Source organism: Acomys minous, assembly GCF_964271855.1.
Source record: "Acomys minous genome assembly, chromosome: 18".
Taxonomy (NCBI): domain Eukaryota; kingdom Metazoa; phylum Chordata; class Mammalia; order Rodentia; family Muridae; genus Acomys; species Acomys minous.
In genome coordinates, this window is record NC_140501.1 from 65,274,457 (window position 1) to 65,301,861 (window position 27,405).

The 27,405-nt window shown below is 50.9% G+C and overlaps 4 protein-coding genes and 1 long non-coding RNA gene across 12 annotated transcripts in view; 3 read left to right on the top strand and 2 right to left on the bottom strand.

Annotated features, from left to right (window-relative positions):
* The first annotated feature begins 264 nt into the window (after positions 1-264).
* Positions 265-2,270, top strand: CEBPE (CCAAT enhancer binding protein epsilon). Its single transcript, XM_084767639.1, has 2 exons — positions 265-1,159; positions 1,762-2,270. The coding sequence occupies exons 1-2, from the start codon at positions 650-652 to the stop codon at positions 2,095-2,097; spliced, it is 846 nt and encodes a 281-aa protein (XP_084623765.1). The 5' UTR covers positions 265-649; the 3' UTR covers positions 2,098-2,270.
* A 6,749-nt stretch (positions 2,271-9,019) lies between these two features.
* Positions 9,020-20,613, bottom strand: LOC311589049. Of its 2 annotated transcripts, none has more exons than XR_014776397.1 (3): positions 20,580-20,613; positions 18,836-18,987; positions 9,020-9,139 (listed from the first exon to the last, which is right to left on the bottom strand). It is a non-coding gene; the product is annotated as an uncharacterized lncRNA (long non-coding RNA). The 2 variants fall into 2 exon arrangements; XR_014776398.1 differs by lacking the exon at positions 9,020-9,139 and adding an exon at positions 10,159-10,258.
* CIROP (ciliated left-right organizer metallopeptidase) lies at positions 11,776-20,607 on the top strand. The gene is made up of 14 exons (XM_084767295.1): positions 11,776-15,325; positions 15,449-15,542; positions 15,629-15,680; positions 16,030-16,173; positions 16,385-16,510; positions 16,670-16,754; positions 16,886-17,031; positions 17,114-17,285; positions 17,581-17,650; positions 17,727-17,823; positions 17,917-18,183; positions 18,832-19,061; positions 19,220-19,399; positions 20,062-20,607. The coding sequence occupies exons 1-14, from the start codon at positions 15,046-15,048 to the stop codon at positions 20,210-20,212; spliced, it is 2,094 nt and encodes a 697-aa protein (XP_084623421.1). The 5' UTR covers positions 11,776-15,045; the 3' UTR covers positions 20,213-20,607.
* Positions 20,614-20,752: 139 nt separating the features above from the next.
* LOC311589046 (uncharacterized protein C14orf119 homolog) lies at positions 20,753-26,614 on the bottom strand. Of its 2 annotated transcripts, XM_084767327.1 has the most exons (3): positions 26,475-26,592; positions 23,014-23,108; positions 20,753-22,077 (listed from the first exon to the last, which is right to left on the bottom strand). In XM_084767327.1, coding segments are annotated over exons 2-3 (432 nt in total). In that variant the 5' UTR covers positions 23,016-23,108; positions 26,475-26,592; the 3' UTR covers positions 20,753-21,647. The 2 variants fall into 2 exon arrangements, with proteins under 2 accessions (XP_084623453.1, XP_084623454.1); XM_084767328.1 differs by lacking the exon at positions 23,014-23,108 and having other exon boundaries at positions 26,475-26,614.
* Positions 26,615-26,801: 187 nt separating this feature from the next.
* Positions 26,802-27,405, top strand: part of ACIN1 (apoptotic chromatin condensation inducer 1) — a 47,931-nt gene continuing 47,327 nt past the window's right edge. For 3 of the 6 annotated variants that reach the window (XM_084767275.1, XM_084767277.1, XM_084767276.1), the window contains exon 1: positions 26,802-27,122. In XM_084767275.1, the coding sequence (XP_084623401.1) occupies positions 26,943-27,122 (180 nt within the window). In that variant the 5' untranslated portion in view covers positions 26,802-26,942. The remainder of the gene's footprint in view (positions 27,123-27,405) is intronic. The other 3 variants (XM_084767278.1, XM_084767279.1, XM_084767280.1) reach the window with 1 other exon arrangement.

Genomic DNA, 27,405 nt, shown 5'->3' on the forward strand with positions numbered 1-27,405 from the left:
GCTTGGTCCTAGAACCTAGTACGGTTTCCGAAACCCTTCAAACAATGATGGCCTACACCCAGGAGAAAGCTGTAAGAGGTGGGCCTTACCCCAGGGTAGGTGGAATTCAGGTCTTGGGGTGGGGAGGATGGGACCTGGAGGAAGATTCTTCAAGGAGGGAGTTTAGACCAAGTTGGCACTGGAGGAGTGCTCTCTCTGTTGCACTCTGCCCAGATCTCCTTGGTAGCTGGAGGAAGGCACAGTCATAGGAGCTGCCCTGGGCGAGGGGTTAGAATTCCTTGAGCTCACAGGACAAGAGGGACCATTTTCCCAAACAGCACTTTCTGGACTGTGGCTAGGGCCTCACCAAAGAGCGCCCTAACTGCTAAGCACCCCTCCCTCTGGGGTGTGCCCTGCCCCTCCCTGAGTCACACCAAGGAGAGAGGGGAAAAGGGAAGAAAAGAGAGGCACTGACTAGAGAGGGAAAAGGAAGCGGAGGAGGAGGAGGAGAGAGAAGCCACGTAGGAGTGGGTGACAGAGAAGATCAGAGAGGACAGACCTAGGACAAATCTAGGACAGGGGAGAGATCAAGAGAGAGCAGGCTGACCATCCCAGCGAGTGCCCCCGAGCACAGGACCCAGGGGCGGGGAGCCAAGGGGGCGGGCCAGCCATGTCCCACGGGACCTACTATGAGTGTGAGCCTCGGGGTGGCCAGCAGCCACTTGAGTTCTCAGGGGCTCGATCTGGGCCCGGGGAGCTGGGGGACATGTGTGAGCATGAGGCCTCCATCGACCTCTCTGCCTACATCGAGTCTGGAGAAGAGCAGCTACTTTCCGACCTCTTTGCCATGAAGCCAGCGCCTGAAGCCCGAAGCCTTAAGGGCCCAGGAACCCCTTCGTTCCCCCACTACCTGCCGGCTGACCCTCGGCCATATGCCTACCCCTCACACACATATGGCCCAGATAGGAAGGCTTTGGGGCCTGGCATTTACAGCAACCCAGGAAGCTACGACCCCAGGGCTGTGGCAGTGAAGGAAGAGCCTCGTGGGCCAGAGGGCAACCGAGGCACCAGCCGAGGCAGCTACAATCCCCTGCAGTACCAAGTGGCACACTGTGGGCAGACAGCGGTGCACCTCCCGCCGACCCTGGCAGCCCCTGGCCAGCCCCTGCGCGTCCTCAAGGTAAGACCCAGACAGTCCTCCCTGTTTTCTCCCGGGTTGGAGCAAGGTGGTTAATGAGGGGACCCTAACTAGTGGACTTCCCTAACCAGTCTGCGTTTGGTGCTTCTCTGGGACCATGGCCCACCTCAGGGCCCCGCTCCCTCTGTGAATTCACTTCTCTGAACTCCACTGTGTCCTGGAGACACTTCGTAGCAGCTGCTCTGTCCTGATCTAGCTCGGCCCAACTTCCCTGCTGTCCACGTCTCCCCACCCCACCCCACCTCCCTTCTCTTGTTTCTCTCCTGTCTGCTTCGGGAAGAAACGTGGTTGACTGTAGAATTGTAGAACGGGAGACCTATTACAGACAACTCAAAGGAAAGCGTCCTCAGAGAATATGATAGCGTGAAAGAAAGCTCTGGTCTCAGACCAAGGACCATGCGCATCTATCTGGGTTACCATCTTGATCAGAGACAGTGTGATGGCTGGGAGGCGGGCGCTGCCTAGAAGCCCTGTATTCCTCTGAGGTCCCAAGGATGTCCTTGCTGCTAGGATTCCTGCTTCGGCCCCCCTGCTCTGCCTCCTGGGAGACCCTCACCTCTCTGTCCCTCTGACTTACCCTCCAGGCCCCTGTGGCTGCCACCGCCCCTCCCTGCAGTCCGCTCCTCAAGGCACCGTCCCCAGCAGGCCCCTCACACAAGGGCAAGAAGGCAGTAAACAAAGACAGCCTAGAGTACCGGCTGCGGCGCGAACGCAACAACATCGCCGTGCGCAAGAGCCGGGACAAGGCCAAGAGGCGCATTATGGAGACACAGCAGAAGGTGTTGGAGTACATGGCTGAGAATGAGCGTCTGCGCAGCCGCGTGGAGCAGCTCACCCAGGAGCTGGACACTCTGCGCAACCTCTTCCGACAGATCCCCGAGGCTGCCAGTCTCATCAAGGGGGTGGGGGGCTGCAGCTGAGCCTGCCTGGCAGACTGTGGGCACCAGAACCTGAAGGACTGCCCCCACCCCCACCCTCCCAGGTCCCCAGAATCCTGAACGGGCCAAGCCTGAAACAGAGGTCACACAGACAATGGCTGCCAGTGGCTGGGAAGGTCGGGACCCAAATGATTCTGTGGCTCAATAAACCGCACTGTGACTTGATGCTGGAGCTGTTCACTGGGTCTTGGGCCTGGGCCTGGTGGGGGTGCTGTGTGTATACTCACGGAAGAGACCGACGGCAGGGGATACATATGGCTAGGTCCACTCATTCTCGTCCCCATGTCCAAATGAGCACCTATAACTACTGACATCCTGACCAGCCACAGCTGAGGCCTGTCACTCTACTTTTCTGTCACTTCTCCTCCATGTCCTTCCACCCATCCACTTGGTCCTTTGTAAGTTGAACCAATGCTTGGTACCCACCACTCTGCACGCCGGTGCCGGGATGTGCACTGACCTGAGAGGATTTTGGGGGGGCTCAGGGTGACCCCGGTACTACACAGCTCCAGTGCCAGGCCCAATGATCCTTGGCCTGTTCTCTTGACTTTAAAGCTTGGGAGCTCTTCTCCCAGGTGCACACGGGAAAATTTCTGATGGCTCTGGCGTATCTGTGGTCCCTCAGCTCTTGATCCGGCACTCCGTCTCCACATTCTCACTCCTAGCTTTATCCTTCACCCGCTAGGGCACTGGCTCCCTAACACTGGAGAAGGTGAGCCCTTGGGGGAGAAGTCAGGATCTGATGCGCACGTGAGAACACTGACCCTGAGTCTGTATCCGGAAAACCCCACACTCCAGGTGTTTTCTCCCCCCACAGGCCAGGAAGCAAAACAGTGCAGTGACTGAGAGCGACTGGTTTGCCTCTGCTACTTACTGGCTGTCTGACCTTGAGCCGCTTAACTCTCCTTTCGGTGCCTCAGTTTCCCCCATCTTCACAGGAGGAATCTGGGTATCTATCTCGTGGTGCTATTTTCATAGAGAAATGGAGTTTGGCAGGTTGGAGGGCATGAATATTTGTTCCGGCTCCATTTTGCTTAAAATAAATAAATAGTAATAGACAGACTTCAGGTCATTTAAACTTCTCATTTTGCAGGTTAGGAGCCCCGGGGCCTCAGAGAGAAGAAGAGACCATCTAGAACCACACAGCTATTTAGGGGCAGAATCAAACCTAGCTCCGTGAAATCACAGATCTCGAGAGGCTCTAGGAGAGACCTCAAGAGATCATCTGGGTGAGCTTTGCCCTCAGACAGGCCAGATAGCATGAGCCGCATCTCGAAGATAAAGCAGGGAGGGCCAGGGAGGATAAGAACGCCTTCGGCCCTTTGCTGCCTCAGCACTGCGTAAGTCTTTCCTCCACTCTCGCAGCCTCCCCTCAGGGAAAAACAACACTGAGGTAGCACGTGAGCCACAGGCAAGGGATAGTGAGGGCTGGGGATGGGAGTGAGCTGGCAGACGGCTCCCCTAGGATTCCCAGGAGCCCCTAGGTCACATTGCTAGCACCACAAAGCAATTAAAAAAAAAAAAGGTAACAGTGAGTAAACAGCTACAACGGGGGAGGGTGGAGGGGGGGGCGGGGAGGGGGGAGGGGGGAGGGGATGTCTACGGATCATCACAGGGCTCTTTCTCCTTCCACCTCAGGCCTCAGTGAGAGAAGCTCTCATGTGTCCCAGAAGTCTTGTGGGTACCAGGCTAACCTCAGGCAGAACTTTTGTGTCTCAGCACTCTCTCTTTTCCCTCAAGCTCTTCAGTGTCCTCAGGTCTTCAGCCAAGCTCCCATTAGGGTAGACTTGAACCTTTGGGTGGAGGGCTAATGGGTGTTGCTTGAGTAGGAGGTAAAGGTGTCTGTCACTGTGGCACCTGGGAAAATCCTCTCACCTTGACTTCAGCCCAGGGATGGGGGATGCACGGAATGCAGCTAGTGGCTCAGGCTTAGGGTCTCCCCCATGCACCCTTGGACTCATTTTGGGGGATCTGATTTGTCTGAGCTTTCTCCCCCCCCCCCCCCCCCCGTCACCACTCTGAACTGTGTCTCCTCCCAGCCCCCCAGTGACCCGTCATTCCTCAGATAAGAGGTTTTTTGTTTTTTTTGTTGTTGTTTTTTTTTTTTTTTTGGTTGGTTGGTTTTGGTTTTTGAGACAGGGTTTCTCTGTGTAGCCCTGGCTGTTGCCTGTCCTAGACCTTGCTTTGTAGACCAGGCTGGCCTCCAACTCAGAGATCCACCTGCCCCTGCCCCCCAAGTGCTGGGATTAAAGGCGTGCGCCACCGCACCTGCTGTGATAGGAGTCTTTCCAATGGGCACTGAGGCTGAAGAAGAGACACCACCCCAATGACATCTCACTGACACAAGGAGCAGAGCAAACACATCCCGACTCTTTTCTGAGCGACTCTATCCTGACGTGTCCTGCCACCTGCAAGAGACTCTCAATCTGACGGGAGCTGCTGGCTCGGGCCCAAGTAATTTATCCACCAAGCACTGTCAAGCATCCTCTCTGAGAAAGAGAACCATTTCTTGGCTGCAGGAATAGGAAGAAAGAGGCCATGCCTCCTGTCTCCTGTGGCCCTCCCCGACACCATCCCTTTTCCTAAGGCTGTTCCACGCTCTGCAGGCTGCCTTCCATCAGCAGCAGGTTTCCCCTGGAGGTGAGGGGAGCTGCTGTAAGAGGGAAGGCTGGAGGAGAGGGGAGCTGACTGTGCCTGTGGCCCCTCTCTTAGCATCCCCCTGCCCTTAGGGCACAAAGGTGGCAATGCCTCCAGTAGCTTTCCACGACTGTCCTTGCACACCTTTATCAAGTACTTTCATTTCATGAAGGTACCTGTGGGCGGTGGGGGGTGGGGGATAATCAAATTAACAAACAGATACTGTTTCAGCTAGGAGAGCCAAAGGCCTCTTGGAGGAAGTGGTGTAGAGTCTAGAGTGAACACAGTCTGGAAGGGCCATGCAAATGGCAGGTGCTGAGGACAGCCCGTAAGACCTGAAAGGACGAACTTGAGAAGGCCAGGAGACACATCCTCTACAGAAAGGAACTGGCAAAAGACTCTCCTGCCGTCCCCTCTGCCCTGACGCTGGAGCTGGGGAGGCGAGCTGGGTTATCTCTTCCCTGAGAATGACCTCTCAGGGCTGTCCACTGGGAAAGGACCCAGCAGGAGGAAGGAGAAGCAGTTGGCCAAGCCCTGCCACAGTTTGGAAAGGCTCCATGAGCAGGGTTTGAGAACGTGTGAAAAGCAGCAAAGCAAGCCCTGCCCATGCCCAGGCGCACCCCTTCTTCTTGTTCAGAAGCCCCCTTTTTTCTTCTTGAGCAGAACTGAGGTAAAGAACAACTGAGACTCGCTCACTCGCTCTCGGGCTACAGGGAAGCCTGTGAGAAGGAAGGTTGTGGGGAGATACGGAGATACCACGAGGGAGGAAGCTGCCCAAGGTGAGTCTGCCAAGGTCAGTCAGCCGGTGCTTGTGAAAGCTGCCCCCCTCGGTGCACACCTCCCAACCCCCAGAGATTGCCTCACTCCCGGGGGCCCCTCCGGCCCCCATCCCAGTGTTGCAAGATCCCGGTTGGGGTTGTGGTGGAAAGAGGCCTCTTCACCTCCACCCCTTGCCCTGCTCCAAGCCGGTGAAAAGACTCTAGAATAGAGGGGACGAGACAGCAGGGCCCAGGGCCTTCACACTCTGCTTGGACATTCACTTGTCCCCCCCCCCCCCAAGAACAGCTCCTCCTCCCAAGTGAAAGTGGTCTAACCTGGACAGTACTCCCTAGCCTGACCTCAGAAAACCAACAGCAGGTGAAAGATTCTCTCCACGGAGACAGAAGGGAGGTGTCTTCAAAGCAAAATGGACAACTTGGCTTCATCAAAACAGCCATCAGCTGTCACTTGAGGGAACAGGGAAGTGTCCTGTCTCCTTGTGGGAAGGTCTTGCTTGCAGAAAAAGACATACTCACTCCCCCCCCGCCCAACACCACCACCACCACCAAGAGCTGTGGCCTCCCACTTGTCTTAAAAAGAAGCAAGGTATGATGTAGTTAGAGGCACGGCCCCACCCCAGTGCCCTGAAAGCTAAGCTTCCTCCAAGACACTCAAACTTAAACCCCCCTAACATCCCCTGCAACACCTAGCGGCGTGGTGACCCTGGCCAGGCCATCCAGGCCTGCTGCAATCGGGACGGTTTGCAAAACTCCCACTAGCTCCCCCTTAGTTACCATCTGAGGTTAGGACTGTGCTTGGGAGATAAGCCCAGGGCCCCACCCACCTGTCCCACAGACTGCTGGCTTTCTGCAACTGGGAAGGTTTGCAAAAGCCCTGTTAGCTCCCCCTGTCAACATCCGAGGCTAGCTGGGGCTGCACTCTGAGATAAAGGCCAGCTCCACCCACCTACCCCGTCTTCAAACCTCCAAAGTATCCTGGCCTCAAGACAGAGCGCTCCTAGAAGCCCACCCTGGGTCTAATAGCCTTCTCGGGCTAGCACAGTAAACCTCCTCTCTGTACCTTGGTGTTCCATGACAGCCTCACTGGCTGCTTTTGTTTGTTGAGACAGGGTCTTACACCGAAGGCCAGGCTAGCCTAGAATGTAAAGCAATTCTCCTGCCTCTGCCTCCCGAGTGCTGAGATTTCAGGCAGAACCCATCACGCTCCATTTCTTTTACTGCCTTCTGTCCTCACCTCGCCTCTCGCAACATTCATGGTTTTCTTTGGAAAGGCTTTATGGGACACTTGCTCTTGGCCAGGCGCCTTACCTGCTATAGGAACTGCAGGCTATAAATGAGGGTCCTTTTGCTCCCGTAGAATCTACAGTTATTAAGCATAGCAGACAAGCATGGCACCACAAATACACAATCCTAGAACGTGGCCACTGCTGTGTGGCTAATGCAGAGGTGATCTGTGGTTAAGTTTTGTTTGTTCTAACTCAGGGTCTCACTATGGTAGTCCAGGCTGGACTTGAACTCCTTTTTTTCGGGGGGGGGGGATTTCAAGACAGGGTTTCTCTGTGTAGCCTTGGCTGTCCTGGACTCACTTTGTAGACCAGTCTAGCCTTGAACTCACAAAAATCCGCCTGCCTCTGCCTCCCAAGTGCTGGGATTACAGGTCCTTGGACTTGAACTCTTAACCCTATTGCTTCAGCCTCTCAGGTACTGGAATTACGGGGTGCACCACCACACCTGGCACCAATGATCACAATCAGGGCATCTACTTTATTTGGTTTTTTGAGACAGGGTTTCTCTGTTGTAATAGTTCTGGCTGTCCTGGAACTCGCTCTGTAGACCAGGCTGGCCTCAAACTCAAAGAGACCCTTTTGCCTCTGCCTCCTGAGTGCTGGGATTAAAGGCGTGCGTGTGCCACCATGCCCCATTTACCGCATCTACTTTAAATGTGAGGGCCGAGAAAGGCTTGTTTGAGGGAGCAACATAGAAGCAGAATTCAAAAGGGAAGTCTAGCAAAAAGCAGACTTTCCCACAGAGAGACGACTGGCCGCCAGCAAGTCTTCAGTCTTCACTGGCACGCTCTGTGCTTGGAGTTGGGAAGACTAGATTGGGAGAGAGAGGGATGCCTGGAGTGAGCTCAGAGCGGAGGCCGGATTCCCCAAGCTCCCTCAGGGGAGTTCCAGAGCACAACGGAAGAACTGCCCTTCCAAAAGAAGAGAACCCCTTCCCTCACTCTCTTAGAAAGGAAAAAGATAAAACATAAAAATTAGAAATAGGGAGCTAGCAAGATCACTAAGAAGGTAAAGGCATTTACTGTCAAGCCTGATGCTGGTTTGATACCCAGAACCCAGTGGTAAAGGGAGAGAACCAATGCCTGTGTGTACCATGGCATGAATGTACACACACACACACACACACACACACACACACACACACACACACCACACTGCACACACAGCGCGTGCGCACACACACACACACACACACACAGCGCACGCGCACACACAGTGCACACACGCACTCATGCACACACACAGACACACAGTGCACACATGCACACATGCACGCATACACGCATACACACCCTGCACACACACATGCACACACACACAACGCACAAACACAATTTTTTTCATTTTATTTTTAGATTTTATTGTATTTTATATGTGTAAGTGTTTTGCTTGCATGTATATGTGTGCGCCACATGTATTCCAGGTGTCCAAGGGGGTTAGGGTTATCAGTACCCCCCAAACTGAAGTTCTGGGTGGTTGTAAGCCATCATGTAGGTGCTGGGAATCCAACCTAGGTCTGTAAGAATGGCAAGTGCTCTTAATTGCTGAGCCAACTTTCCAGCCTCCAAAGAAAAAAAATGTAAAACATATCCAAAAGTTTAAAACGCATAGATCTGAGTTGGGCATGGTAGCATAGGCCTTTAAGCAGGGGGCAGATGGGTTTGAGGCTAGCCTGGTCTCCTAGTGAGTTCAAGGCCAAGGACACGAATAGTGAGACCCTGCCTCAAAACACCAAACATGGTGATAATTTTTTAAAAAAAGGGGGGGCAAGGGGTGCGGTGGCTGGGCATAAAGAAGCAGGCTTGCAATCCTAGCATTCAGTAGACTAAGAAAAAATAATGGCAAGGTTAAGGCCAGTCTGCCAGCACCGGCTGCAAAGCAAGATCCCATCTTAAAACGATAAAAATAAAAGGCTTGTAGCTGACTGACTGTGTTCCTGTCTTGCAGCTTTTCTTGACCACTGTCAAAGAAGAGGCTCCAGACGTGGCAGAGCTGCAGGAGAGGCTGCAGACTGAAGGGATAAAATCCCAGTTGCTAAGGGCGCGAGAGAGAGCTGAGATTTCTGGCTTGGGACTACACGACTGAAGTTGACGGTATGGATAATGGTCAGTCTTCTGCAGTGACATCCTCGGTGGTCCTTAGCTGTTCAAACACAAATGCAGGCAAGTGCTGGATCCATCTAAGACTGGTGGAAAGGATGGGGGGGGGGGTGCTGTGTGTGAAGAGATTCAGGAAAGAATTTCAGTGGAGAGTCCACACCCTAAGACTGAGAAGGGGAGGCAGTTCCCCAGCCAGCTTGTCCAGCAGCTGCAGTGACCCAACCTAGCAACAAACCATAAGGAAAAGAGATCATATCAGAGAAGGGTGTTTGACGCCGTTATTTCATAGGCGCTTCAGTTTGTGATGATGATAAGGCTCTGGGCTCAGCCCTGGGACTATCTCACCCAAGTGGAGTGGAGGCAGAGGGTTAGCGGGGGAAGGGCGAAGGATCTGAAAGAGGAGAGCGCGCCGGGCAGAGCGGGCCCGCGGTGACGTCATCACAGCCGCAGCGCCACCACCTGTGGTGACTGCGTTCCTCAGGCTACCCTCCCTCACAGTTTCTCTCAGGACCCCCCAACTTCTTGTTCCATGGAGTAATCCTCCTTTCTCCAACATCTCGCGTCTTTCTTCCTCCGCATCCTCTCCTGTCCCCATCTTCGTTCCTCCCTTCATCTCTCCTGTTTCTCGTTTCATCCTAAGGGAACTTCTGCTTCTCTGGGTGAATGTGAGAAGCCATGCTGAGAAGCCAAGCAGGTGTGATCAGGTGGGCTGAAATCCTACACAGCTAATGTACTGCCTAATTTTGCTGTGACTCAACTGTAAAATTAGGACACTATCAATAATACCTAAACCTCCTAAGATTTCTGGGAGAATCATAGGAGCATAAAATGTTTGGAATGCCGGGCGTGGTCGTGCACGCCAGCACTCGGGAGGCTGAGGCAGGAGGATTGCGGTGAGTTCGAGGCCAGCCTGGTCTACAAATGAAGTCCAGGACAGCCAAGGCTACACAGAGAGACCCTGTCTTGAAAAACAAAACAAAACAAAAAATAATAAATAAATAAATAGTTTGGAACAACATCAGGTCACAAAGCCTTCTTGATAAGACAATGGCTATTTTTTAAAATTATTTTTAAAGACAAGAGTTTCTCTGTGTAACAGCTCTAGCTGTCCTGGAACTTGCTCTGTACCCTAGGCTGGCCTCGAACTCATAGAGATCCTCCTGCCTCTGCCTCCCGAGTGCTGGCTTAAAGGTGTGCGCCACCACTGCCTAGACAGTGGTTACTCTTGGTGTAACTCCTCACCTTCCCCTCGCCTCATCTTCATTTTCTCGCTTCCACCACCCCTCCGTAGTTATTTCATACATCTTCCAAGAGACGAATACAACATATTTCTGTCTGAGGTCTGGTAGGAAAACCGAGTCACATAAAAGTCAAGATGGAGCTGGGGGCGATGGAGAGAGGTTCATCAGTTAGGAGCCACTTGCGCCTCTTGCAGCGATGTTGGGCTCGGTTCTCAGCACTCATGTGATGGCTCACAACCACCTGCAAGTCCAGTTCCCGGGGATTCGATGCTAGGCTCACACGTGGCACACACATGCACATGGAGCAAAACACTATACACATAAAATGAATTCTTTTTTTTTTTTTCCGGTTTTTTCAAGACGGGTTTCTCTGTGTCCTGAAACTCACTCTGTAGACCAGGCTGGCCTTGAACTCATAGATCTACCTGCCTCTGCCTCCCGAGTGCTGGGATTAAAGGCATGAGCCACTACTGCCCAGCTATAAGTAAATCTTTTTTTTTTTCTAAATGTATTTATTTATTATTTATACACTATTCTGCCTGTATGCCTGCACACCAGAAGAGGGCACCAAATCTCATTTTAGATGGTTGTGAGCCACCATGCGGTTGCTGAGTATTGAACTCAGGACCTTTGGAAGAACAGACAATGCTTTTAACCGCTGAGCCATCCCTCCAGCTCCCCATAAATAATCCTTTTTTAATGTTTTATTATTGTTTGTTTTATGTATGAGTGCTCTATCTGCAGGCCAGAAGAGGGCATCAGATCCCAGTATAGATGGTTGTGAGCCACCATGTGGTTGCTGGGAATTGAACTCAGGACCTCTGGAAGAATAGCCAGTGCTCTGAACCTGTGATCCATCTCTCCAGCTCTAAATAAATCTTAAAAATAAAAAATTAAGCCGAGTGTGGTGGTGCACGCCTTTAGTCCCAGCACTCAGAAACAGAGGCAGGCGGATTGCTGTGAGTTCAAGGCCAGCCTGGTCTACAAAGTGAGCCTAGGACAGCCAAGGCCACACAGAGAAACCCTGTCTTGGAAAAAAAATAACAAAAAATAAATAAGCTGGGCATTGGTGGCCTGGTCTACAAAGCAAGTCCAGAACAGCCAAGGCTACACAGAGAAACTCTGTCTCAACAACAACAACAAAAAAAAAAAAAAAAAAAAAAAAAGAAAGGATCTGGATGATGGTGTCGCATGCCTTTTATCCCAGAGCACAAGAGGTAGAGACAGGGGGATGTCTGGGAGTTTGAGGCCAGCCTGGTCTACTGAGTGAGTTCCAGGACAGCCAAGGCTACACAGAGAAACCCTGCCTTGAAGAAAAACATAATTAATTAATTAATAACATAGAATTGGGCATAATAATACATTTTGGTGGTCTCAGCACTGGATTTCAGTAGAAAGGAGGATCTAGGGTTCAAGTGTAATATAATACATAGTACTAAAAAGATGTCAAAGCCAGGTGGCGCACGCCTTTAATCCCAGCTCTTGGGAGGCAGAGGCAGGCGGATCGCTGTGAGTTCGAGGCCAGCCTGGTCTACAAAGTGAGTCCAGGACAGCCAAGGCTACACAGAGAAACCCTGTCTCGAAAAACAAACCAAAACCAAACCAAAACAAAACAAAAGTGTCAAAGAAGGATGACGGATGGCTCAGGGGTTAAGAGCACCTGTGGCTCCTGCAGGGACTGTGTTCAGTCCCCAGTACCCACATGGTGACTGACAACCATCAACAGCAGCCCCAAGCCCAGGAGCTCGGACACCCTCTTCTGACCGCCATAGGCCCAGGGCATGCACGTGCAGTGCATATATACACAAGGACAAAATACACCCATAAAACACGTCTTTTAAAGGCTCTTTTTAAAAATGTGAAAGAATTGCTGCTGGGAAACAGGATATACAAATCAATGTTCTCTTCTGCCTGGTGAGCAATGGGCGGATGCGTTGGAAGGGGGGGGGGGCAAGGTATTTCTTGCAGGCATTTTCTGCATCTGTATGGGACTGACAGTAGGTCCTAAAATGAATACACTTTAGTTAGCTGTCACTTCCTGGGGTAGGCTGTCAGACCTGGGAGGTATCATATACTCTGCTTATAAGCAGGCAATGGAGGAAAATTAAAGTGTCCCTGTTCTTCGGAGAGAATGGGTCAAGTTCCATCATCCCCACATCATGTGTATCACACACACACCCTACTCCAGCAGGGTCATGCCTTTCTCAGCATGGCCACCAGGGGGCAGCAAATAATAGGCGTAGCGGTGGAGAAGGGCTTGGAACTCAGCCAGCCAGATCAACTGAATTCATCTTATTAAAAACTACTTATTGGTTTTTTGTTTTTTCCTTTTTCGTTTTGTTTTGTTTTGTTTTTATCCATGGAAAACAGTCTTCAGACACCTGGAGAAAGCTATATAAGCCTATAAGATTAAGAGTCCCTTCAAACTTGTAGATCTGTTAATAATAAATTTTTTAAAGATTTATTTATTTTATTTATTGCATATGAGTGCTTTATCTGCAGAAGAGGGCATCAGATTACATTATAGATGGTTGTGAGCCACCATGTGGTTGCTGGGAATTGAACTCAGGACCTCTGGAAGAGCAGGCAGCGCTCTTAACCACTGAGCCATCCATTTCTCCAGCCCCAATAATAAATTTTTTAATTCTAAACTCTCTTAACTTCAGCGTGTGTGTGTGTGTGTGTGTGTGTGTGTGTGTGTGTGTGTGTGTGTAATTTCCTCCCTCCTCCTGAAAGAGAAATCAGGACCTTGCCCCAGTCTGTATAATACTTATTCTTCTTTTGTTTTTGTTTTTGAAACAGGGTTTCTCTTTGTAGCCTTGGCTATCCTGGACTCATTTTTGTAGACCAGGCTGGCCTGGAACTCACAGAGATCCACCTGCCTCTGCCTCCCAAGTGCTGGGATTAAAGGCGTGCGCCACCACGGCCGGCTCATATTCTTTTCTTGATTTAGAAGTTAACATGAGCTGGGTACTGCTCTTTTTCTTTTCCAAGAATGTGCTTTATTTTTATTTATGTATATGCAGGTGGGATGGGTATATATACATGAGGGCCAGTGGAGGCCTGAGACCCTGGATCCCCGTGGAGCTGGAGTAAGAGGTAGTTGTGAGCCACCTGACGTAGGTGTTAGGAACTCAGCTGGAGTCCTCTGGGAGAACCGCGAGTGCTCAGAACTGCCCTGGGCACTGGTAGGCTCTGCAGGGTCACTTGCCTCTCGCTGCACTCCTTCAAGTATAATCTTCCTTAAAATGAGAAGGCTGTGGCGCTCAGTCAAAATGACGTAAATAAAAAGGGACAGCACTGGGAGTCTCTGGGTCCAGAGTGGGGTGCCTCCCTTGTCACAGTTGTCACATGTAAAAATATATTTGCCTTCAAGAGAAGCCAATACATTTCCTTAAACCTCTGTAGTCCTGAGCCGACCGTGGTGGTGCACACCTTTGATCTCAGTACTCCAGAGGTAGGCAGATCCCTGGGAGCTCCAGTTTAGCGTGGTTTGCATAGAGGGTTTCAGGCCAGCCAAGGTTACACAGCCTCAAAAAAAAAAAATAATAATAATAATAAGATTAACTTTACCAGGCGTGGTGGCACACACACCTTTAATCCCAGAGCTTAGGAGGCAGAGCAGGCCAGCCTGGTCTACAGAGCTAGTTCCAGGACAGCCAGGGCTGTTAAGACAGAAAAACCCTGTCTCAAAAAACAAACATGAATAAACTCTAGCCCTCACCTGACATTAATTAGATACGCTGTTTTAACATGTGAAAGGCAGAGAAGACACAATTGTGCATGGCTGTAATCTCAGCACTTGGGAAGCAAAGGTAAGTGGGTTACAAGTTCAAGGCCTGGGGTACATAGTGAGAGAAAAGAAATTAAAGTAATAGAGTTAGGCATGGGTGCCCACGCTGAAGACCTGACAGGAAGCCGGCTTCTTCTAGGAGTCTGGGAGAGCAGGAAGAACCCGGGCAGGTAAGACCTCAGAGAAAAGCTGGTCTCCTCAGGAGCTCTGAGGGGCGGGGGACCTCCTGTGAGCCTTCCCTCCCACCTCTGAGGGGTGTGGAATTTGGGGTGAAGATGTTAAGAAAGGGTTCCCAGAGTAACTACAGGAAAGGTGGGAGTTAGCGAGGCAGGGGAGGAAGGGTGGCCAAACAGGAAACAGCCCAGAAAAAAAGCACCGTAGGAGCGGAGAAAACAAAGGGCCTCCAGCGCTTTGCAAAGAATATCTTTGATCTCCTGTCACGTGCATGGTTTGCAGTTTATCGTCCCTCTCTGGTGAACCAGCAAACCGATTCTGCGAAGCCTCGCAGTCCTGTGGCACAGGAGGGATCAGTCAACCCACATGTTAGCTGTGTACCTGCTGGCAGTACCACACAGGGGCAGATCAGTCCTGAAAGTCTCACAGCTTAGTTAAGAGGCTGGCCCAGGGAAGTTCAGGACCTGTTTGCTCCCCTCCAAAGAGATAGGCAGGCATCCATGCACAGCAACAGTGGAAGCAAACAAAAATAAAAACTACCACCCCCCACATTCATCACCCGTTATATTGCCACCACTTTCTGTCATTCTGGGGGGAGTTTCCGAGGCTTCCTACTGAGAAAGACAGGGGTCCAGGAACGTGGGGTAGCCCCTCTCTGGAAAAATAAACTGGAGGCTCCTAGTCCCCAGGACCCCACCTCTGGCACCCTAGAGGAGCCGGCTTTGCCCCCTGTGGTTCCTATCTGACCTCCTGGTAGGAAACTGTGGTACTAGTCAACAACTTTCAAATCTTCTACCATCGTGCAGAGTGGTGCAGGGGCTGTGGAGCGGAGAGAGAGAGTACAGGGGTGGGGGTGGGCGGCGGAGTGAGCTGGCCACAGCGGACGAGACCCAGGGAAGGCTGCGGAGACACGGAGTGAATATGCGGCTGCTCCTCCTCCTTGGCGTGGCCACAAGCAGATGTCTGCATGACGAGAGCCAGAGGTCCGTGCCCCTTCTCAGGCCCTCTTTCTCCCAAATGCCCACACACTTCCGCTCCTCGATCCTTCCTCTCTCTGCCTCCAATGAGCCTCAACCCCTCAGAATCCAAGCCTACTACCTAAGAGACCCTGTATCCGGTGAAGCGTGGGCTCCCGAAGTGGAATCTCGCGCTCTGGCTGCAGTGAGAGAGGCCGCTCAAAGAATTCAAGGTGCCCTAGCAGGTAAGTGAGGAGACAGGAATTACCAGGGAGGGCTGAGGGGCAGAGGCCTAAGAAAAAGACCATCACGCCCAACAATTCGAACTCGGAGACGAAGGGATGAAGAAACTGTTGTCTTGCCCTAAGTCCTCCCGGTACAAGGACCTCTGCTTCTGAGTCGAGACCCTACACGCTACTGCCGTGCCATCTGGGGAGACCCGGACGCCCCAAACTACCACAGGTGAGTTTGTCACTGTTGACCTTTTCTCCAAAGACATCTAGAAATGTCTCCAGCTCACTGCTACAAGTTGTTGTTGTTGATGATAGGTGCAGCCTCTTGAACCCGGGGTACAAAGGAGAGAGCTGCCTTGGGGCAAAGGTGAGAGCGCCTCCCCAGCCTTTGGGATGGATCTGAAGGGCACTAACCGAATCCCTCAGCACATAAAAGGAGCTGATCACAGATGTGTGGGATTGTCCCATCTTTCTCTTCCTAATAACACAGTCTAGGTCCCTTGCCACGCACACTCCTCAGAACACATTAAAGCGGGGATCTGGGTTTTTGGTTTTTTTAAGCTCCGGTTTGAACGCAGGCCTTGCATGTGCTGTGAGGTGCTCTGAGCCCAGCTGGCTGTCTGGATGGTACTGGGACAGTCCACAGATACCTCCCGCATTCCAGTGGCCAGCTTCCATCCACTGCTGAGCTTACGGTAGACCTCATCCCCTGACAGCTGCCTGATGCCCACCTGCGTGGCTATACCCTGTGGCCAGAGCATGGTGTGCCCCAACTAATCCAGCCAGACGGCCCCGGAGTCCAGAACAGTGACTTTCTCTTGTATGTGCGGGTTGCACACACTTCCAAGTGTCACAGAGAGGTGAGGTTCAAAGCCGACCCTTTGCCCTGCTCTGTCACTCTTAAAGTTGGTTAAGGAGACAGACGCGGTTTTACCAATCCATGCCACCCATGGGCATCACCCCGGTAGAACTCTTCAGAGGCCCTGCTTCCTCTGTCTCATGGAAGATTCCATCTGCCTGTATCAGCTCACTCTCCTCCTTTCTGCCCTACCTCTCCTGGCCTGTTTGCAGCCCTCTCTCATAGCCTATGCTGCCTGCTGCCAACTGGACTCAGAAGACAGGCCCCTCGCTGGCACCATTGTCTACTGTGCCCAACATCTCACCAGCCCCAGCCTCAGCCACGGTGACGTTGTCATGGTGACTGCTGCATGATGAGTTGGGGACAGGGACAGGGACGGGTGGCAGTCTCTCACAAAGTGGAAGAGCCTACAGAGGATGGACCAGGAGGTACCCTAAGCTCTAAGAAGAGCTGGTTATGTGGAGAGACCCCCTCACTCGGTAGCTGTTTGTTTCTAGGCTACACTACATGAACTGCTGCACGCCCTGGGTTTTTCTGGACAGCTCTTCAAGATGTGGCGAGACTGTCCCTCGGGACTAAGCGGTAAATAGAAGGAGTGAGGGAGTGGCCGTCCTCAAGTGTCAACCGGGAGGGACTTCGCCACCTTCTGATTCTGCTTCACCCTTCCCTCGGTTTCCTCTCCTCGTGTTGCCTTCTTCCGTTTCTGAAGCCAGCTAGAGAGAACTGTTCCACAAGGAAACAAGTGACAAGGCAAGACGAGTGGGGACAACTGCTTCTCGCCACTCCAGCGGTCAGCCACAGCCTGGCCAAGCACTTGGGTGTACCAGGGACTTCGTTGGGAGTTCCTTTGGAAGAAGAAGTGAGACTAGTACCTTGGGGTGACGGGAGAGAAGGTGGGAGTAGCCCAGGAGCCACCAGCCATTTGCTACCTTATCCAACAGGGCTCTGTGTCGTCACACTGGGAGTCCAGACTTCTGCAGGGCTCTATAATGACTGCTACCTTTGAGGGTGCCCAGCGTACCCGACTTGACCCGCTAACTCTTGCTGCATTCGAAGACTCAGGCTGGTATCAGGTCAACTACAGTGCTGCAGAGGAACTCCTGTGGGGCCGGGGTAAGAAATAAGAAAGATCTGCAGAACACTTATAACCTGTCAGCTTTGTGGGTAGTGACCTTATTTGCTGCTCAGGTATAGTTCGTGAGGGGACGGCTAGAGCTTCATGTTTTACATGAAGGGTCTGGCTACGTGTGTTGGCTGTCCTAGAACTCGCGGTGTAGACCAGACTGGCCTGGAACTCACAGGGTTCCTCTTAGCTCTCACTCCCGAGTGCTGGGATCAAAGGCGTGTTTCACTCTGCCCAGCGTGGCCTTTTGTCTTTGAGTGCTTTCTCTTCTTACCACACGAGCAGGCGCTGGCCTAGACTTTGGCCTCGTGAGCACGTGCAGGAAGGAACCCTCAGACTTCTTCTGCACCCAAAGGTGCGTTCTGAGCGGGCAGGGGGCTCTACAACTGCCAGTGAACAGAGTGTCATCTGTTGTTATCCCTTCTGCACAGTGGGCTGGGCTGTCACTACCTGCACCTGGACAAGGGCAGCTGCTCCTCAGATCCAATGCTAGAAGGCTGCCGCATGTACAAACCCTTAGCCAATGGGGTGAGTGCACCACACAGCAGGGGGGGCGCGGGCCCAGGAGGTGTCTGCCTCCATGGCCACTGCACTCCACTCTACCCTTTCCCTGCACTTCAGAGTGAATGCTGGAAGGAGAACGGACTCCTAGCCAGAGCGGAGAACCCCCAAGGGGAGATCTACCATGTGCACAGCCGTTGCTTCCTTGCCAACCTGACCTCCCAAGAGCTCTCCAAAGACAAGACCAGCCGACCCTTGAGAACTCCGGACCCCAGGGAGGATCCCACAGGCCGCTGCTACTTACATCAATGCACACACAAGGGAGCATACGAGGTGCGAGTGGAGGGGTCGCCGTGGATCCCCTGCCTTCCGGGAAAGGCTGTTCAGGTAAGAATTTCAAGTAATAGGAGCACACAGGCAGAAAAGTTAGGAAATGCTTGACTGGTGTGACTGTCTAGCTGCTGCTGCTTCTGCTTCTTCTTCTTCTTCTTCTTCTTCTTCTTCTTAATGATTTATTATGTATACAGTATTCTGCCTGCATGTACCCCTACACACCAGATCCCACTGTAGATGGTTCTGAGCCACCATGTGGTTGCTGGGACTTGAACTCATGACCTTTGGAAGAACAGCCAATGCTCTTAACCTCTGAGCCATCTCTCCAGCCCGACTGTCTGGCTTCTTAATACTCTGTAGCTCAGACTGGCCCAGAACTGAATATATAGCCCAGGCTAACTTTAAACTTGAGACAAGCCTCAGCCTCTCATATACTGGAAATACAGATAGGAGCCACCAAGCCTCATGGTCAGTTAGTACTTTGGAATTTTAAATTATTTTATTTATGCATTTACTTGGTAGTGCTGGGCATCAACCCTGGGGCACTGCATTCACTAAGCCGCATGCTCAGCCCCTAGCCACCCTTTTTTTTCTCTTCTAAATATCTACTTAGCCCATGCCTCCGACGTGGCCATTTTCCTTAGAATGTAGCGCTAAGCAAGTGACTGAGGCTGTAGTTCACACCCTCCCACCCCCTTGCAGATACCTGGATACTATGGTCTTCTCCACTGTCCCCGAGGCCGTCTGTGTCTGGGTAATGAAGGCACCAGTGCTGTCGCTTCTTCGCCCACTAGTCTTTCAACTCAAGATCTGCTATTCCAGCTGTCTTTAAGATTAACTGGGACCCCAGGCCACTCTCTGGGACAAGAACAGAGAGACGAGCTGGCTGAGGTAGTTCTGCAGGCTCTGGTGACAGGATATGGCACTAGCAGGTAAAGAAAGGGCTCCACCTATTTACACAATGGCCCGCAGAGAATGCGCTAAGTCTTTTCTTTCCCACTTTTTTCTACATACTGTTCCTCCCAGGCTGAAACCTACACTTACGCTCTCAAGCACTCTCCTCCATTAAGAGATCTCAATGTCTGTTCAGGTGTTATTTCCATAGCCCGTCCATCACCACGGGCTTGGTGTTCACGGTGATGTTGTGGAAGTCTCCTGGCTGCCGAGGGCCTTCCGCTGCTGCACTGCACAGGGCCCTGACCCTGGCCCTGACAGAAAGACCCCTCCAAGTACACCATGGAGACGCCATCTTTACCACTGAATACAGCAAGTAAGATTGTGTTCCAGATAGTACGCTTTGAATCCCTGCTGTGCAGACATCACTTTGTTAAGCATGCATTTGTGTGTGTACACAGGATTATGCATCTCAGTAAACACATACCAATGACACTTTGGGTCCATCAAACAGTAATAGGGGTCCCCAATCCTAAAACTTCGGGATTTTAGTTATCTTTTTTCTTTTCTTTTTTTGGAATGGGGAGGTTTGAGACGGGGTTTCGCGGTGTAGCCCTGGGTAGCCTAGAACTTTGTATTGAACTCACCCGACATCCGTCTGCTCTGCCTCCCTGGTTTTGGTTTTTTGAGACTCGGTGTCATTTAGCACCAAGCTGACCTCAAATCGACTCCACAGCTGAGGATAATCTTTAATTTGTAATCCTCCTGCCTCAGGAGTCCTGGGGCTGCACTGTAAGGGCGCCATCACAGCTCTTTTCAGCAGCCCTCACTGATCTAGCTACCAAAACAGTCTCTTCCCATGCGCTAGCCTTCACCTTAGGTCTTCTTTCGGTACTTGATGCTGTAGTGACTTGGGTGTTGGCGGGTTCTATGTTGGCTTTTAGTGGCTTGTTTGCCCTAGTGCAGGATTCAAACAGGCTGCAGTCCCGTGACGCCCGCACACTGCTACAGGACAAACGGTGCCTTCCATGTTCCCAGGCTGCCGGCTTCCTTGGACCATGGGCCTTCCACGACTGGCCTACTTCTGCCCACCGGGTTCTGCCTACTGTTGCTAACTCTGGTGGGTGCACTGGGAACTTTGGCCTATCAGAAACGAGCTACCCTCCGGGTGGGACCAGCCACCACATAACCACCACCAGAGCTACAAGACATCGGATTAAAGTAAGCTGGTGTGACGCCACTCAGAACTACATACCAGCCAGCAAGATGGCTCAGTGGGTAAAGTCACTTGTGGCTCTTGTGGAAGACCCAGGCTCCATGCCAAGCACGCACAGTGGGTGGCTCACAACCTTCTGTAACTCCAGTTCCAGGGGATCCAACACCCTGTTCTGACCACCGTGGGCACTGGTACATACACAGAATAAATAAAAAGGCTGCTGGTGGGACAAGCTACTTACTTTAAACCCTGGTGTACTTCCCTCAGAATGCTTCTTTGCTAGGGTATCAACTTTACAATAGCTTTCCCATGTACAAAATGCAGAGTCTTTGATACTCACCCCCACAAATCAACAGTTTAATTTGTGATGGACCAACAGAATAACAGGAACATTTGCCATCAGCCCCAAGGACAGCACACACGCTGTAGAAAAGGCCAGTCCTATTTGATACTTTTTATTATCTAATTTCCATTGCTCTTTGGAGTCAAACAATATGAAGGATCAAGTAAGTATTTCCTTCTCTTGTGATTTTCCTTAATTTTATTAAATGACCACTGGGAAATAAATCACCTTGTGGTTGGGAAGTTATATAATTATGCTGGAGTTGGGTAAATGTGGTGAAACCAGCCACATCTGGGCCAGCACCGGCTTTAGTTACACGATGTAGGTTCTTTTGAGTTAGTTACCAAAACCAGTCGTTCTTGAGATTTGGGTATCTTCTGTAAATGAAGCGGGTGGCTGACACACTCTGGTTTGCTTCAGTGATCACATTCATAGAACCAGGGACACACTGCTAAGTTACAGTGCTAGCACTCATCATCAAATCGAAGCATGAACTTTTTAAAAAAGTTATTTATTTATACAGTACTCTGCCTGCATATGTGTTGGCAGGCCAGAAGAGGGCACCAGATCTCATTACAGATGGTTATGAGCCACCATGTGGTTGCTGGGACTTGAACTTGGGACCTTTGGAAGAACAGCCAATGCTCTTAACCTCTGAGCCATCTCTCCAGCCTCATATGAACTTTTTTTTTTTTAAAGGGCAGGGTCTCACTTTGTAGCACTCACTGACCTGGAACATGCTATGTAGACCGGGCTGCCACTGCCTGAGTGCTGGAATAAAGAGATGCACCACTACCCCAGCAGTTCAGGCAAATATGTTTTGTTTTTGTTTTTTTCGAGACAGGGTTTCTCTGTATAGCCTTGGCTGTCCTAGACTTGCTTTGTAGACCAGGCTGACCTCAAACTCACAGCAATCCACCTGCTTCTGCCTCCCAAATGCTGGGATTAAAGGCGTGCACCACCACTGTCTGGCCAGGCAAATCTCTGACACACTTGCACCGAATCTTCACTACAGTAATGGCCTTGCTTGATCACATGTCATTATCTTCTTGATCTCAATGCCCGTCAGTCTTTGCCAGCAGTAGCAGCCACTGCTTGGTAAAACTTTGCCACGAAATCTGGCTCACTGACTTCCAGCTGCCTGACAAACTCATTGCGCTCCTGCTCAGCCCAACCTCGAAACCACTGATCCCAAAGCCGCAGCTGACACTCAAAGATACAAGGTGGTCGGTTTGCCCCAGACACGCTGAGCTGCTCCAGGCTATCCAGAAGTGACTGCAGCTTCCCGGGCACCGCCTTAGCTACCAGGTCTTGTAGAAAACGTTCCCGCTGGGGACCTGACCAACTGGCAAACCAGTGAAGAATACATTTCATCTCCTGGGAAGTGATGTAAGACATTGGCGGAGGGGATGAGCTGGCAATGTCATCTGGCACTGACGGTAACACAGAAGGGAGGGATGGCGGCACTGAGGAGGAAGGCGATTCCAGGGGCATCCTGAAATAAACAACGCTCTGTTAATACACTCTCTGGCAAAGAGCAACCAAAAGACAACGTCCTAAGCAATAACCCCAGTGCACCCAATCAGTGCCCACCAATTCAATTCATAGGAAACCATCAGGACCCTTCTTCTTTTCTTTTCTCTTTTTTCTTCTTTTTCTCCTCCTCCTCTTCTTCTAGTTTTTTGAGACAGAGTTTCTCTGTGTGTAGCCTTGGTTGTCCTGGACACACTGTAGACCAGGCTGGCCTTGAATTCACAGAGACCTGCCTGCCTCTGCCTCCTAAGTGCTGGGATTAAAGGCGTGAGGCTCCACCGCCCCGGCTCAGGACCCTTTTTTATGGAAGGACTTCACGATATATGTGTAGGCCCGGACTTGTAGTAGGGATTTGGCCCTCTTGCCTCAGCTTGTGAATATTGGGGCTATGAATGCACACTTAACAAGACCTTGAATTTTGATTTCTACCCAATTTCCTTGGGGAGTCACTCAAGAATAACCTCACTTGGTTATTTGCCAGCCTGATTTCCTTTTCAGTGCCACTGACCTGAGCCAGGTGTAGTGGCTCACACCTATAATCCCAGCATTTAGAAAGCTGGGATGGGGGTGGGGGGCTGCCAAGAATTAAAGGCCAGCTTGGACTAGTAACTGGAACATAGTAAGTTCCAAACCACTCTAACCTACAGAGTGAGGCCCTATCTTAAAACAACAAAAGAACAAAAACAAAAAAAAGCAAAACCCACACGCCAGGCATGGCTGCACAATATGGTAGACATGGTGGAGGCAGAAGGATCACAAGTTCAAAGATCATCCTCAGTTACATGGGCGTTCCAGGCCAGTCTGGAAAACACACACACACACACACACACACACACACACACACACACACAGCCACCGTCCCTTCCTGCCTTTGTCTCTCTCATTAACCTTTACTTGCATTTTACTTGATGGTAAATGTAGTCACAGGCTAGAAGGTTTGCCGCAGCCCTTTCTTCTGGGATGATGTTTCTTCTTCGTGGTCTCCTCTTCCGGCTGAGGAACAGTTTCTTTTCAGTGAGGATCCTTCCAATGCAGCAGGCAAGCTCACGTCTGAGTCAACCTGACTGTATTTGGGCTATTTTGCTCTGGATATTGACGATGACCACAGAATCTATAGCAAAACCTCTAAGTGCAGCATTTTCCAGCATGAGTAGAGCAAACCTCCAGCGCTCTTCGGGGGCCACCAGGCACACGGCCAGCCCTGCTGTTTGTTGCTGGCACACTTACCTACCAACTCTACTGGGACACTGCCTACGAACCACACACTATTCCTTTAAAGGGACAGCTCTCAGACATCTGGTGGCTTTTTAGGCACGCATAGCCTTGATGGCCTGGGCAATTTCTAAAGTGAACACAGACACCCGAACCTCTCGGTTTGGATGATTTGGGGGGCAAAGGTTTCTGGGTCAAGAGAAGAGTAATTTATTCTCACGAGTTACTTCAAGTCTTAGGAAAAAAAATCTTGCTAGCCTGAAATTCAAGATCCTCCTGCCTCAGCCTTAAAGTGCTGGCGTTACAGATTATAGGGATGCTGCCCATGCACAGCCTCTCACCATCCTCCTCCTAATTTCATAGTCTCACACTGGCTGGACATGTAGCTAAGAATGGCCTTGAACTGTAATACGTCACCACAGCATTTCTGCAGTGCTCGGGGCAGAGCCCAGGGCTCTGGCATGCTAAATGAGCACACTCCTAACTGAACTATCCCCAGCCACTCCTTATAAATAGTCTCTAAAACAAGCAATTGAGGGGCCAGGAAGAAGATTGCTCAGCATTGGAATTCATTTCCTGTTCTCCCAGAGCACCCATATTGGGTGACTTGAAACCACTGGTAGCTTCAGCTCCAGGGCACTGCCTGTAGCCTCTGTGGGACATGCTCACACCCACAGACACACTTAGCAATAATAAAACCAAGCCAGGCGGTGGTGGAGCGTGCGTGCCCTTAACCCAGCATTCAGGAGGCACGCACAGGCAGGTAGGTACCTGAGTTCCAGAGCAGCCTGCTCTACAGAATGAGTTTTAGGACAACCAGGACTACACATGGAAACCTTGTCTTGAAAAACCAAACCAAACCAAACCAAATAACAATACAAACAAGACACCGAGGCCAGCCTGGGTAGCACAGCAAGAACTGAGCACGGAACTAAACAGAAAACACATCTCTTGCTTGTCCCTATCTCTCCTACTTCTGTTCTTCATATTTATCCTTCCTAAAATAAAAGTTGTAGGCTCAATTTTCTTAACAACTATATTTTATTATGAACTTGTTAAACGGGCATACTTCCCTTATAACCCAATTAGCCTAAATAAGAGGAAAAGGAGATTAAGGAAAACAAAAATGAAACCTGGGCATCAGTTCTTGTTTTTGTTTGTTTTGGTTTTTCGAGACAGGGTTTCTCTGTGTAGCCTTGGCTGTCCTGGACTCACTTTGTAGACCAGGCTGGCCTCGAACTCACAGTGATCCGCCTGCCTCTGCCTCCCGAGTGCTGGGATTAAAGGCATGCGCCACCACCACCCCCCGGCTCTGGGCATCAGTTCCTAGGAACGATTTTCTTGGCATAGTCGGCAGGATTTCAGCAGACTAGCAATCCCACCAAAGTTGCTGCTGGAACCTGGAGCGACCAGAACCAGGAGCCTCAGTCGGAGCTTGAAGCCTTGAAGCCTTCCCTGGAGCAGTTCTCCTTAGGAGTGCCTGGAAATGGAAAACCAAGTGCCATCCAAAAGCTCCAAGCCCCCTGTTTTGGAGATGTATGTATGTATGTATGTATGTATGTATATGTATGTATATTTATATCTCCTCTCAGTCTATTCAAGTTTGTTTTTCACCGAGCTCCCCCACCAAGTAGTTCAACTTCTAAGTGGAAAAACATCCTGTTCTCTATTGTTGATCAGACTTCTGCTCAGAATGCACTGAAATCAAGGCTTCAGCCTGAGGCTCCAGGTTCCGGCAGCAACGTTGGTGGGATTGCTGGTTTGCTGAAATCCTGTTAACTACGCCGAGAGAATCGTTCCTAGGAACCGATACCCAGGTTTCATTCTTGTTTTCCTTAATCTCCTTTTCCTCTTACTTAGGCTAAGTTGGGTTATAAGGGAGGTACACTCATTTAACAAGTTCATAATACAATATAATTGTTAAGAAAACTGAGCCTGGGGCTGGAGAGATGGTTCAGTGGTTAAGAGCACTGCCTGTTCTTCCAAAGGACCTGGGTTCAAAATAAAAATTAAATAAAGTATTTTAAAAAAAGAAAAGAAAATTGAGCCTACAAAAAGTGTACAGCTTTTTTTTTTTTAAACTTTGGTACAAGCAACTGGCCCCAATGAACGCTAATTGTTCCATAGTTATCAACAGCCGGAGGGGGTACATGATACAAGAGCCTTCTGTGCAATGTGTACACAGCCTCTGAAATGTGTTGAGAATTTATTTTCTATGGCCTCCTTATTAAATTCTGTACAACACCAATAAACTTAAGAGTGGGGTAAGTAAAGGCCTTGCCTAAAATAAGCCACACTATCAAGGTTCTGAAAAAAATTCCCTTTGTTTTCTTGACTTAGGTGGCCCAAAAAGTGTGCTCCTGATGCACGGGTGTCTCAGCAGTTTTCCTTAAGGGCTTACACTGTAAAGTGCCACTGATTTTTGCATCATGGATGCAAGTGTCAGCCAACTTATCCCAAAATGTTTTAGTCCTACAGTCTCTATCTCTCACAACGAAAACGGTCAACACCCTATGGCTTAAGTTAGTACTGCTGTTACTCCTGCTCCGAGTTGGGAGATTTGTACAGACAAAGATCCCTAAACATTAGTTCAATATCAACTGCCATTTTCAAAGTGGTCCCTACAGGGAGAAGTTCCTCCTAAAATTTCTCTTTTTCAGGGAAAGGGAATTTTCCCTCCCAGAGTCTTGCCACATGGCTTCCATGGGAAACTTAAATTCAATGTCATTAATATATTGACTGTCTGGGATCAAAACCACGATGCTACTTTTTCCCACGTTTGGAAGCCGCAGGTCTCTTTGTTTCTTAACCCCACAAAACCAAGTATTCCTTAGACCGAGAGGTTAGAATGTAGAGGGGATGGGAGGACCACGGAGGTTTCGCCACGGGAGCAGGGTATGGCTCCGCAAAAGAAAACCTGCAGACACCACATCTTTTTGCTTATTTGTTTTTGGTTTTCGAGACAGGGTTTCTCTGTGTAGCCTCGGCTGTCCTGGGCTCGCTTTGTAGACCAGGCTGGCCTCGAACTCACAGAGATCCGCCTGCATCTCTGCCTCGGCATCCCCAGTGCTGGAAGGGATGTGCCACCATGCCCGGCTTCAAACACCAAATCTTATCTGACCTAGGAGAAATTTATTCTCCTCTTACCTTCTTTTCTTCTCCGGGGCGTCCAGAGAACACAGCAATCCTTAAGCTCCAACTCCAACTCGCCTAGTCTCTTCCATGTTTCCTGAAAACCCTAAGCAGAGCCAGCCCAATAACCCACGCACTTCCGGTGCAGAAACAGCACCAAACACCCAAGTGCCCCAGCGCCTCAGTCCCAGGTCCGGAGATAGCCGAATATCTCCGATTATGAATATGCCAGGTTCGAGGGCTTCCGAATGCATTCGATTCAAACCCTCGGCAAGACGAAAACAAACGAGCCTGAAAGCAAAATGGGAGGGGTCGGCCGCTTGGGCAAATGGAAAAAGCCGATTGGTACCGATATGAAGACGGAAACGACCGAACAGTTCCGGAGGAACCCGGGGAATTCTGAGCAGTAATAGAGGGGTAGACTATGGCAGTAGGCGGGGCGAATTCGGTACATTCGAAGGGCGTTGGCGGAAATTACCGAAGATGCCCGAAGCCGTCGGGACGGACCCGAGTACCTCACGCAAGATGGCGGAGCTGGAGGAGGTGACTCTGGACGGGAAGCCTCTTCAGGCTCTGCGGGTGACCGACCTGAAGGCCGCACTGGAGCAGCGAGGCCTAGCCAAGAGCGGGCAGAAGAGCGCCCTGGTCAAGCGGCTCAAAGGGGTGAGAAGTCAGCGTTGCCGAGGTGTCGGAGGGGAGCGGACCCGGTAGAGACGAGTCTCCGCCGCGGCGCAGGCGCAGTGTCCGGGCTCAGCGCGAGCTCTCCCAGGCCGCCAGCGCGAGCCTGCAGATCCACGCGCGCGGGGGTTGGTGTGGCTTGCGCTGGAATAGAGATAACGCCGGTTCCCGCCTTAACGGCAGCGGCGCGAGCCCAAAATGGGAGGGTGCGCGCTACTCTCCTGGAGTGTCTTAAGCTCCTTCCTTCTTTCCCCCACCCCCTCCTTGT

Coding starts and splice junctions, on each gene's coding strand:
- CEBPE (XM_084767639.1), top strand. CDS start 650: ATGTCCCACGGGACCTACTATGAGTGTGAGCCTCGGGGTGGCCAGCAG. Junction 1,160..1,761: donor AGCCCCTGCGCGTCCTCAAG/GTAAGACCCAGA, acceptor CTTACCCTCCAG/GCCCCTGTGGCTGCCACCGC.
- CIROP (XM_084767295.1), top strand. CDS start 15,046: ATGCGGCTGCTCCTCCTCCTTGGCGTGGCCACAAGCAGATGTCTGCAT. Junction 16,511..16,669: donor GCCACGGTGACGTTGTCATG/GTGACTGCTGCA, acceptor GTTTGTTTCTAG/GCTACACTACATGAACTGCT. Junction 16,755..16,885: donor CTGTCCCTCGGGACTAAGCG/GTAAATAGAAGG, acceptor TTCTGAAGCCAG/CTAGAGAGAACTGTTCCACA.